At 38.1% G+C, this 13,895-nt stretch overlaps 1 protein-coding gene across 2 annotated transcripts in view; it reads left to right on the top strand.

The window, feature by feature from the left end:
• Positions 1 to 13,895, top strand: part of FAM13C (family with sequence similarity 13 member C) — a 564,754-nt gene that overhangs the window by 344,686 nt on the left and 206,173 nt on the right. For both annotated transcript variants that reach the window (XM_053692240.1, XM_053692239.1), the window contains exon 6: positions 520 to 595. In XM_053692240.1, the coding sequence (XP_053548215.1) occupies positions 520 to 595 (76 nt within the window). The remainder of the gene's footprint in view (positions 1 to 519; positions 596 to 13,895) is intronic.

Below are 13,895 nucleotides of genomic sequence, written 5' to 3'. Positions count from 1 at the left end.
GCAGTGACTTGCAAACATTTGACAGCCAAGAGATTCCCTCCCCATCCAAAAAAAATGTGTTTTATTTTATGAATGGTACACAAGGCGTGGTCTAAAATCAGGACATGCTGATGTCACAGGATGAATGAAATACTTGCAGGGAATACAAATCATCGATCACCCCCCTCATTTCATTATGTGCATTGATCTGATAGCAAAATGAGGTCAGCTTGACGGAATCACCGTCATGGGTGCCATAAATAATACATATACATGAGGAGTCTCAGAGCTGCAGAGCCCACGTGTTGTATTTGCGTCTGATCTCTGGTGGTTCCCTTTAAAGAGCTGAGACTGTGCAGTGTCTCATTTATACGTTGCAAGGAGCTGCTGCTGTGGGGAGATCCCAGGATCTGTGCTATCATTGTGTGTAGGGGGTGATCACTGCCGGGCAGCCTCATGTTCTGCTTTTGCTTGCAGAATTCTTTATTGAAGCTGCAGGCCCTAGAAACTGACCTGTGTTCTACTTTCTTGCCAACCCAGGAGGAGGTGGTCCAGGCTCATGAATCTAAGGAGACAACCAACTCATTAACACAAAGTGATGGGGTCAGCCATGCAGGTAAGATCTTGTGAGATTTACATTTCTGCTTTTTGTTATGTGTGATGTCAAATGCATATATATGTTTTGTGAGGAGAAATAATGATATACAGTCACACAAATACCCAAACACCTTACACATACATATACAGATCTACATTACAGGCATATGCATACATGTACCTACACTAACACATTCATATACATACACCGACACATACAGACACACCTACACATATACAGATCTACATTACAGGCATATGCATACATGTACCTACACTAACACATTCATATACATACACCGACACATACAGACACACCTACACATATACAGATCTACATTACAGGCATATGCATACATGTACCTACACTAACACATGCATATACATACACCGACACATACAGACACACCTACACATATACAGATCTACATTACAGGCATATGCATACATGTACCTACACTAACACATGCATATACATACACCGACACATACAGACACACCTACACATATACAGATCTACATTACAGGCATATGCATACATGTACCTACACTAACACATGCATATACATACACCGACACATATACAGATCTACATTACAGGCATATGCATACATGTACCTACACTAACACATGCATATACATACACCGACACATACAGACACACCTACACATATACAGATCTACATTACATCTGCAAATGCATACATGTACCTACACTAACACATGCATATACACACACCGACACAGACAGACACACCTACACATATACAGATCTACATTACATCTGCAAATGCATACATGTACCTACACTAACACACCTATACAGACAGACACACACACCCCTACACATATACAGATCTACATACACACACCTGCATATGCATACATATGCCTACACTAACACATGCATACACTTACACACCTGCATATGTATACATGTACCTACACTAAGGCATGCATACACACAGCTATGCAAAAAGACACCCACACACGCATTCGCACACCTACATACAAATACACCTACATGCATACACATTCACACACCTACATTCACACACCTACATACAAATACACACACACACATTCACACACCTACATATAAATACACATACAGACACCCCCCCACACACACACACCTACCTACATACACACACACACACACACACACACACACACACACACACACACACACATTCATTCACATACCTACATACAAATACACATACAGACACCTACACACGCACATTCATTCACATACCTACCTACATACAAATACACAAACAGACACCTACATAAACACACACACACACTCACACACCTACATACAGACACCTACATAAACACACTCACACACCTACATACAAATACACACACACACACACACATTCACACACCTACATACAAATACACATACAGACACCTACACACACACACACACACACACACATTCACACACCTACATACAAATACACATACAGACACCTACACACACACACACACACACACACACATTCACACACCTACATACAAATACACATACAGACACCTACACACACACACACTCACACACCTACATAAAAATACACATACAGACACCTACACATTCACACACCTACATACACATACAGACACCTACACACACACACACACACACACACACATTCACACACCTACATACAAATACACATACAGACACCTACACACACACACTCACACACCTACATACAAATACACATACAGACACCTACACACACACACTCACACACCTACATACAAATACACATACAGACACCTACACACACACATTCACACACCTACATACAAATACACATACAGACACCTACACACACACATTCACACACCTACATACAAATACACATACAGACACCTACACACACACATTCACACACCTACATACAAATACACCTACAGACACACCTACATACAGACACCTACATACACATACAGACACCTACACACACACACTCACACACCTACATACAAATACACATACAGACACCTACACACACACATTCACACACCTACATACACACACAATCACACACCTACATACAAACACACACCTACACTCACACACATGCGCACACACACACATATACACTCTATTTTGTGTGTGCAATTGCATGTAAAATGCGATGCCATATTTTTCTCAGCCATTTGCAAGTACATAAACAGCTGTACTCTGCTCTTTTTTTGGTCTCATTTGCATCCCCTGAGGGAAACAGGGTTCTGAATGTAATGTCAAATTGTCATAAAAGAAAAGAAGGATTAGATCAGCAATTATAATAATGACACAAATTGCAATTAAACATATTCTAAATATTAAACATTTGATCAGTGCTTTGAACAAATGATATCAGCATCTCTACAGCAAAATGTATTTTAACTCTCAAAAAATAAATGTAACAATTCTCTAATAGGATATATAGATTCTTTTAGAACAATAGCTGCAATTTTATATTGTTTTCCATTAAAGGTTTATCTTTCATTGTTGTAAGGTATTATGTTTTTCAAATTAAATAATTTATTGTGCAAATGATACCATTTGCTATACCGATTACAGTTTATACATATAATATCTGAATTATTTATTTTTAAGATATGTTTCAGTTTTGATGTTTGGACTGTCAATATGAAATTAATTTATGCATACTAATCATTATAAAAAATGTATGCTCTGCCTCTGGGTTACTGCTATACTTCTGGTTTTTAATCCATGTTATATATTAGCTACCACTATATTATTATTTATATATTTATATTATGGACCAGTCACAATAGAGTTGCATAATGAACAAATGCATGAAAAAAGGCAATGCAGTAGCACTTAGTCTGAACTTCAAATGAGTAGTAGATTTTTTTTTTTTTTTTTCTGACAATTTCAAAGTTATGTATATTTCCAATCCACCGGTACCATGTGGCAGCCAGCAGCCAATCACAAATGCATATAGGCATATTCTCTGAATTCTTGCACATGCTCAGTAGGATCTGGTGATTTTAAAAAGACCGTGCACATTTTATTAAAGGAAGTAAATGGTAAAGTTGTTTTAAATTGCAATCTCTATCTGAATCATGAAAGTTTAATTTTTACTTGAGTGGCGCTTTTTTATAGTTTTATTTTTAAAGGTGCCATTATAGTGGGAAAAGTATATGCTCTAATTATTTGTTATGTAATTTTAACATTAGTGACCCTCCAATTCTACAGTATATGTTTAACCCTCACAAAGGGGTTAAACAGTTAAAGTGCCACTTGAGACCAGCAATGCTCTGCCAATCATCCTATTCGCTTGGGACCAACAGTGCTCTGTGGTTCTTGAGTAGCACAGTTTTTGGTCTTAGGAAGGGGTCTGTGGACCCCGAAATGTCACTATGTTCTATTAGATATTCAAGATTATTTCACTTAAATCCAGTGAGTGCAGTCTGTGCATTTACTACTTGGATTATTTTCGACTGGGCACCCTGGTTGTTATCCTACAGGAAGTGACAGTGCAGATACATGTTGAATGTATGTAATATATATATATATCGCTAAGTTATGAATAAAGCCGGCAAACACTTTCTTCCATTTTTATTAGAAGATACACCAAAGACAGACACACTAAAGACATAGAGCAAGTGACCTTTATCACTCAATACTCTTCTAATTACAAGGACATCTGTAAGGTAATCAAAAGACATTTGCCTATGTTAACAGCAGACAAAGGACTAACTGAAGTGGTCAAAAAGGGTGCAGCTTTTCTTACAGGAAAGGAGTAACCCTGGGTAATACCTTGTCACCTAGTGACTTACTACAAAATCGTGAAACCAGTTCTTGGTTAAAGGGATACTGAACTCAAATTTTTTCTTTCATGATTCGGATAGTGCATGCAATTTTAAGCAACTTTCTAATTTACTTCTGTTATCAATTTTTCTTCGTTCTCTTGATATCTTTATTTGAAAAAGAAGGCATCTAAGCTAAGGAGCCAGCAAATTTGTGGTTCAGCACCATGGACAGCATTTGTTTATTGGTGCTGCCCAATCAGCAAGGACAACCCAGGTTGTTCACCAAAAATGGGCAGGCATCTAAACTTAAATTCTTGCTTTTCAAATAAACATACCAAGAGAATGAAGGAAATTTGATAATAGGAGTACATTAGAAAGTTGCTTAAAATTGAATGCTCTATCTGAATCACAAAAGAGAAAATTTGGGTACAGTGTCCCTTTAACCCCTTAGTGACCGAGGACGTGCAGGGTACGTCTGAAAAAAAAAAGGCAGTTAACGCCTGAGGACGTACCCTGCACGTCCTCGGTGTGGAAAGCAGCTGGAAGCGATCCTGCTCGCTTCCAGCTGCTTTCCGGTTATTGCAGTGATGCCTCGATATCGAGGCATCCTGCAATAACCATTTTTAGCCATCCGGTGCAGAGAGAGCCACTCTGTGGCCCTCTCTGCACCGGACATTAACGGCTATGTTCGTTGGTGGGTGGGAGCCGGTGTGGGAGGTGGGTGGCGGCCATCGATGGCCTTTGTGATGCGGAGGGGGGCGGGATCGGGGGCGGGGGCGACCGGGGGGGGCGCGCACGGACGCGCGCACGTGCACGGGGAGGCCGGGCGGGCGCGAGCACGGGGAGGGAGCGGGTGGGAACCACTACGCTACAGAAAGTTTTTTCTTATAAGTGGGGATCAAAGGGGTTTATGTATTTATTTGTTGATCGGTTTGGCTGGGGGGATATTGGACTGTGGGGGGGAAGCTACACTACAGAAACAAATAAAAAAAAAAAATAAAAAAAACATTTTTATTTGCAAACTGGGTACTGGCAGACAGCTGCCAGTACCCAAGATGGCCCCAATAAGGCAGAGGGGGGGGTTAGGGAGCTATTTTGGGGGGATCAGGGAGGTTGGGGGCTAAGGGGGGACCCTACATAGCAGCATATGTAAATATGCTAAAAAAAAATATATATATATTTTTTTTAATACCTTTTATTTTAGTACTGGCAGACTTTCTGCCAGTACTTAAGATGGCGGGGACAATTGTGGGGTGGGGGAGGGAAGAGAGCTGTTTGGGAGGGATCAGGGGGTGGGATGTGTCAGGTGGGAGTCTGATCTCTACACTAAAGCTAAAATTAACCCTGCAAGCTCCCTACAAACTACCTAATTAACCCCTTCACTGCTGGCCATAATACACATGTGATGCGCAGCAACATTTAGCGGCCTTATAATTACCAAAAAGCAACGCCAAAGCCACATATGTCTGCTATTTCTGAACAAAGGGGATCCCAGAGAAGCATTTAAAACCATTTGTGCCATAATTGCACAAGCAGTTTGTAAATAATTTTAGTGAGAAACCTAAAGTTTGAAAAAGTGAACAATTTTTTTTTATTTGATTGCTTTTGGCGGTGAAATGGTGGCATGAAATATACCAAAATGGGCCTAGATCAATACTTGGGGTTGTCTACTACACTACACTAGAGCTAAAATTAACCCTAGAAGCTCCCTACATGCTCCCTAATTAACCCATTCACTGCTGGGCATAATACACGTGTGGTGCGCAGTGGCATTTAGCAGCCTTTTAATTACCAAAAAGCAAAGCCAAAGCCATATATGTCTGCTATTTATGAACAAAGGGGATCCCAGAGAAGCATTTACAACCATTTATTCCATAATTTCATGAGTTGTTTGTAAATAATTTCAGTGAGAAACCTAAAGTTTGTGAAAAAATTTGTGAAAAAGTAAAAAAAAATTTTTATTTGATCGCATTCGGCGGTGAAATGGTGGCATGAAATATACCAAAATGGGCCTAGATCAATACTTTGGGATGTCTTCTAAAAAAAAATATATACATGTCAATGGATATTCAGGTATTCCTGAAAGATATTAGTGTCCCAATGTAACTAGCGCTAATTTTGAAAAAAAGTGGTTTGGAAATGGCAAAGTGCTACTTGTATTTATGGCCCTATAACTTGCAAAAAAAGCAAAGAACATGTAAACATTGGGTATTTCTAAACTCAGGACAAAATTTAGAAACTATTTAGCATGGGTGTTTTTTGGTGGTTGTAGATGTGTAACAGATTTTGGGGGTCAAAGTTAGAAAAAGTGTGTTTTTTTCCATTTTTTCCTCATATTTTATAATATTTTTTATAGTAAATTATAAGATATGATGAAAATAATGGTATATTTTGAAAGTCCATTTAATGGCGAGAAAAACGGTATATAATATGTGTGGGTACAGTAAATGAGTAAGAGGAAAATTACAGCTAAACACAAACACCGCAAAAATGTAAAAATAGCCTTGGTCCCAAACGGACAGAAAATGGAAAAGTGCTGTGGTCATTAAGGGGTTAACATGGAAAGGGATGTATAGGTGTGGCTATAACCAGTGCATCCCCTGTAGTTTCATAAAGAGGAGAAAGCTTTAGATCAAATGTAACCTCCAAAGAATATCAGACTGAAAGCTGTGTCAATTGCAGGTCCAAATTTGTAGTCTATATGGCCTGGTGCACATGTTCCAACAAACAGTACATTGGATGTACATCCAGGGAGGCCAGGGAGAGGATTCGTCAGCACCTCTCAAGAGATCCGATGCTAGATCAGGACTAGCTAAACACTTTATACTTGAACATGCTAGTTCCAATTTAATCTTTAAGTGGAATATCATAGAAAAACTTAGGAAACCCAAAAGAGGAGGAGATTTGACTAAATTATTGTTCAAGCGGGAGGCCTTTTGGATCTTCTCCCTGGCCACCAGGATTCCCAATGGATATAACTCTATCTATGACATTATTAATTTTTGGGAATAGGTGAACATTAGGTGCCGAAATGTTTTATATTCTGCATGGTACATACATCAGAGTATTGTATCTTTTGAAATGCAAATATACATTAGATGATAAGTCACACATAGGCTTTTAGTTAGTTAGGAGGTATTGCCATCCTAGTATGTAATATTTATTGTCTACATAGGCTGAGTATATTCTGGATTTGTGAACATGTATGTATATACAGATTGATGACAAGGCATTTTACCACATTATTAGAAAAGAATATGTGTGCAGAGGAGAAGCTATAATCATAATATTGAGCAATATGACAGAAGACATTTTATATGTTAGTAATTCATTTGTTATTCTATTTATACTCCTATATAACACTAGCATTATATTATATTAGTTAAACTGACATTTTCTCAGAGAATAATTCCATAGAGCTGCGAGTACGGTGTCAATAGTGTATTGCAGAATATTCATACAAGATTTGCACTTTATTGTACTAGCATCTCATTATATTAGTGCTGGAACAATTTTTTTGAGAACAATTACATAGACTTGTAAGTATGTTGGAAACTGTGTGTGTATGTATATTTTCAATTGCATACTATTCTATGTTCCAATCGTTGAAATGAATGTAATTCCATGGAGTTGCAAGTGCATTGGCTACAGTGTATAGTAGAGTGTAATATAATATATCCATATAAGACTTGCACTTTATTGTTTTAACATGTCACCATATTAACTGTGCTGGTATATTTTCGGAGAATAATTACATGGAGCTGTGAGTGACTTTTGCTATTGTGTATTATTGAGTATAATGTAAATTGCATATTATACTATATCTGATTGTTTTAAGTTCCAATGATTTAAGTGAATGCAGAGATGAGTCTAGTTACCCTGTAATATAGAGGTAGATAAAGGGTTAAATCTATCAGTAGGGGTAATTGTTGATGACTGTCAAGTGACTTGTAGTGAACCAATGAGAAACAAGCTAAAGGTATATAATAACTGCACATATGGTTTTAATTATGTCTATTATTAAGGCTACAGCCGAAACATGTCAGACAAAACTGCTGCCTAAGCTGTTTGATACCATTTCAATTATTCCTTTTTAAAGTTTGTTGAATAAACTTGGACCTTTTAAATGGAAGAAAGTGTTTGCCGGCTTTAGTCATGACTTATCACTAAAGAACTTTTCCCTACTAAGCTGAGTACCTTCGGGTCCATACAGAATCCACTACTGCACAACTCTACATGGTCATTGGAGGAGTAGCTGTCATATGGTAGAGAAAGGGGCAGGATCTTTGTAAGACGCTCAACGCACCAGACAGCGTGGGAATCCAGGAGACTGTCGAGACGATAAGGCAAGCTTTTCCCCATAACAGCTAAGGAGGTAACCTTCCGATTCGTGGAGCACCTCTCGTCTCTCACTATGCTGCAGAAGCGGTCGATGGGATTACGAGTTGTTGGACGCCCAGAGTTTCAGGATGTACGTTTTTACCCTTACCCTGGGGAGAACATAGCAGTTATCCCTTGTGATTATTCAAGTGCTTATCATTTGAAAGCCCCTTTCTCCCGTTAGTTACTTGACCACTTGCAACACTGAGCACATGCTCACTGGGGTTATTTAACTTTTGCTTAATATATATAATTTCAGAAAAGAGCACTCTCACCTTAATAACAACTGCCAGGGTGCCAACGGCTAAGTATATCAAGTAGAAGGTCTTGAAAAGACCAGAGAGTGCCTTCTTCTAGATATAGATATATATATATCTATCACACTGTGTTACATGTTACATTGGATTGTGCAAACACATTTTTTTGAAATTCTTGATTTTTGTGGGCACACTAAGTGGAAATACTAAAATTGTGAAGTAAATTCATTATTTTTGAATTTAAAGGGACAGTCAACGCCAACATTTTTAATGTTTAAAAAGATAACGCCTTTCCCTAGCATTACACAACCAATATTGTTATATTAATATACTTTATGACATCTACAACTCTGAATCTCTGCCTGTTTTTTTAAACCCCTGCAGGCTGCCTTTATCTCAGTCCATTTTATAAGCTTTTCATAGCAAAACAGAGCTAGTTAAAGGGATAGTCTACTCCAAATTTTTTATTGTTTAAAAAGATAGATAATCCCTTTATTACTTATTCCCCAATTTTGCATAATCCACACAGTTATATTATACTTTAAACCTCTGTGATTACCTTGTATCTAAGCCTATTTTGACATCCCCCTGATCAAATGGCTATTTATTTATTATCTATTGACTTGCATTTTAGCCAATTAGTGCAGTGTCATCTATAACCCATGGGCGTCAGCGCAATGTTATCTATATGACTCGCATGAAATAGCAGTCTCCTGTTGTGAAAAGCAAAAAATAAATAAAAATAAAAGCATAAATTTAGAGGTTCAAATTTTATAAAGTACATTAATATAATAATGTTGGTTGTGCAAAGCTGGGGAATGGGTAATAACGGTGTTATCTATCTTTTTAAACAGTAGCAATTTTGGTGTTGACTGTCCCTTTGATGTGTACTATATAGATAACACTATCTTTTTTTTAAAAAAATCACAATTTTGGAGCAGACTGTCCCTTTAAGTGTTGGAAAAAGGGTACTTTTCTCTCTCATCTAAAATAGAAAGCAAATAGCCAAACAGAAAGCAAGATGTGCGGCATCTTATGAATTTTGACATCCATATAGATGATATATCTAAATATTAAGGCATATGGTCAGTAGCAGTTTGGTTGCAAATGTTTGTGGGAATTAGAGTCAGATATAGGTCTGTATGGTACTCTAGTCGGACTACACACACGGACAGTACACAAAACACTATTATACACGCTACACAGACACTACATATACACTGGCATCACATGTACAGACACTACACAAACAATACATACACAAACACTATACATACAGACATCACAATCACAGAGACAGTACATAAACTGCACATAATCATTACACACATATACCACACATACCCCATAAACACCACACACACACACTTCACAAACCAATGCAGTACGCACACACCTCACAAATGCTACAGACACCAAAAAAATACTACTTGCGTGCACCACACATTTCAAATGTACACTATACACACATACATACACACACACACACATTAGACACTACACAATGTGGTTGTCACAATGCCAGTTAGTTGGCCAAAGGGCAGACAAAAAAGCTATGAAACCAAACAGGAGGTGTGGCAGTTCAATCTCCAATAGGAATTGTGATGTGAATAATCACTGCACTTTAAGACTTTTGGCCTGAGGATATTAATAATAAATAATTAATAATAATTAAGTTTAATTAAAGTACATTTCTATTAGCAAAAATGTTTGTAGTAAAAAGCTTTTACTGTGCACACGACTTGTGCGCTTGCATCCACAGATTGCACTTTTTTGCATATCCCTAATAAAAATTACAAAAATGCTTAAAGGGATACTAAACCCAAATTATTTCTTTCATGATTCAGATAGAGCAGCAACTTTCTAATTTACTCCTATTATACATTTTTCTTTGTTCTCTTGCTATCTTTATTTAAAACGCAGGAAAGTAAAGCTTAGTAGCCGGCCAATTTTAGGTTCAGCACCCTGGATAGAGCTTGCTTATTGGTGGCTACATTTAGCAAACCAATAAGCAAGTATAACCCAGGTTCTGAACAAAAAATGGTCCGGCTTCTTAGCTTACATTCCTGCTTTTTAAATAAAGATAGCAAGAGAATAAATAAACATTTAATGAAAGGACTAAATTAGAAAGATGCTTAAAATTGCATGCTCTAACTGAATCATTAAAAAAAAAAAAAAAAATTGGGTTTAGTATCCCTTTAAAATCAGAATTGAAATTAAACCATGTTATACAAGTCATTTACAATGCACACAAAATGATATTGTATCTGAGCCGGAGAATTAACCAATAGTGTATGCATTTCATGATGCATTGTCCACATGGGCTAAATCAGATTGTAATTGGGTTTTTAAAGTTGCGAGATCACTCAGCTGTAACAAGGTCTACGATTACGGCAAACGCCCAAGACTGTGGTACACGCTCTTCTCCTGTTACCAGGGCTACTTTTTTTTTTAACTGTGCTAATAAAAGTTATCTTTTAATTTTGTATGAGCTAGTGAAGAGCATTTTTTTTTTTTTTTCTGTTTGTCTAAATTAACTTTATTATGCATCTTTCTATGTTTTATGGTGTAGGATGCAACATTATATTTGAAAAATGACATGTTTTAATTTGTTAGATCATGTAATTTAAAGGGACACTGAACCCAAAAAAATTTCTTTTGTGATTCAGATAAAGCATGCGATTTTAAACAACTTTCTAATTTTACTTATATTATCAATTTTTCTTCGTTCTCTTGCGATTTTTCTTTTGCAAGATGTACCGAGTCCACGGTATCATCCTTACTTGTGGGATATTATCCTTCCCAACAGGAAGTGGCAAAGAGAGCACCCACAATAGAGCTGTCTATATAGCTCCCCCCTTAATTCCATCCCCCAGTCATTCTCTTTGCTGGCTCTAAGCAGTAAGGGTAAAGTGAAAGAGGTGATAAACTGTTAGTTTTTATTTTTCTTCAAGCAAGAGTTTATTTTTAAATGGTATCGGTGTGTGCTATTTACTCTCAGGCAGGAGATGGATGAAGATTTCTGCCTAGAGGATGATGATCTTAGCATTTGTATTTAAGGTCCACTGCTGTTTCCACAGAGGCTGAGGAGTACAGGAAAACTTCAGTGTGAGGAACGGTTTCTTGCTATACAGCAATGAGGTATGTTCAGTCATTTTTTCTGGAGAGACTGTGATATTTCAGAAAGGGTAAGGGTAAGCAGTAATCCTAGACTTAGTGGCATTACTAAGCTTGCATAAAGGGCTGAATTTATGGTTGACACTCAGTTTGAATGCTATTAACAAACGGTTGTGTGTTTTGGGAAGTGCTGTTAATCCTTTAAGGGACATCTGTATTGAGGGTACACTTGGCTTTTTGGGGTTTTTAGAACCCACATGGCTGGTAAAACGCTTGGTGTGTTTTTTGGAGGCCTTAGTAACATCAAGTGAGATGGGCGGGGCCTAATTTCGCGCCTCAGTTGCGCCGTTATTTTCTCTTGGCAAGCTACAATACCGGAGGGTCCTGGTGAACTTCTTGTGCCAAATCGAAGCTTTATCCCCACATTGCCAATCCCTAAGGACAGGTAGGCGCCACAGCAAAGCTGTGGCAAGGCGCTGACAGGGTTTTTTGCCGGTTTTTGACACTTGTCAATCCGGTTTCCATATTTGGGGGGTAATTGTTTAATTTGTTTGTGGTGCAATCTTCCTAAAGCTTAGTGAATCTACTGTAAAAAATTTCAAAAAATTTGAGGTGTTTTTAAGCAGTTTTGCAGTTTGTGTATGCCTTTTTTTTTTTTTTTTTCTCTTTAAAGGCACAGTACCGTTTTTGATAATTGTTGTTTTTTCACTGAATAAAGTGTTTTCCAAGCTTGCTTGTCTCATTACTAGCCTGTTCAACATGTCTGACATTGAGGAAACACCTTGCTCAATATGTTTAGAAGCCATTGTGGAACCCCCTCTTAGAATGTGTCCCACATGTACTGATATGTCTATAAATTGAAAACAGCATATTTTGACTTATATGAGTTTGGCACTGGATGATTCTCAGACAGAAGGAAATCAGGTTATGCCATCTAGTTCTCCCCAAGTGTCACAACCAGTAACGCCCGCACAAGTGACGCCAAGTACCTCTAGTGCGTCTAATTCATTCACCTTGCAAGATATGGCCACAGTTATGAATTCTACCCTCACAGAGGTTTTATCTAAACTGCCTGGGTTGCAAGGGAAGCGCAGTAGCTCTGGGTTAAGAACAAATGCTGAGCCTTCTGACGCTTTAGTAGCCGTATCCGATGTACCCTCACAATGTTCAGAGATAGGGGTGAGGGATTTGCTGTCTGAGGGAGAGATTTCTGATTCAGGAAAGATGTTCCCTCAGACAGATTCAGATATGCATTTAAATTTAAGCTAGATCACCTCCGCTTATTGCACAGGGAGGTTTTAGCGACTCTGGATGATTGTGACCCTATTGTAGTTCCAGAGAAATTGTGTAAAATGGACAAATATCTAGAGGTTCCTGTCTACACTGATGTTTTTCCGGTCCCTAAGAGGATTTCAGACATTGTTACTAAGGAGTGGAATAGACCAGGTATTCCGTTCGCTCCCCCTCCTATTTTTAAGAAGATGTTTCCCATATCCGACACCATGCGGGACTCGTTGCAGATGGTCCCTAAGGTGGAGGGAGCTATTTCTACTCTAGCTAAGCGTACAACTATACCTATTGAGGACAGTTGTGCTTTCAAAGATCCTATGGATAAAAAATTAGAGGGTCTCCTAAAGAAAATTTTTGTTCATCAGGGTTTTCTTCTCCAGCCTATAGCGTGCATTGTTCCTGTAACCACTGCAGCTGCCTTTTGGTTTGTGGCTCAGGGAGAGGCTCTTCAGGTGGAGACCCCATTAGATGATATTGTGGATAGAATTAGGG

The sequence above is a fragment of the Bombina bombina genome, chromosome 9 (assembly GCF_027579735.1).
Source record: "Bombina bombina isolate aBomBom1 chromosome 9, aBomBom1.pri, whole genome shotgun sequence".
Classification (NCBI taxonomy): Eukaryota; Metazoa; Chordata; class Amphibia; order Anura; family Bombinatoridae; genus Bombina; species Bombina bombina.
This window is presented reverse-complemented; position numbering and strand designations above follow the sequence as displayed.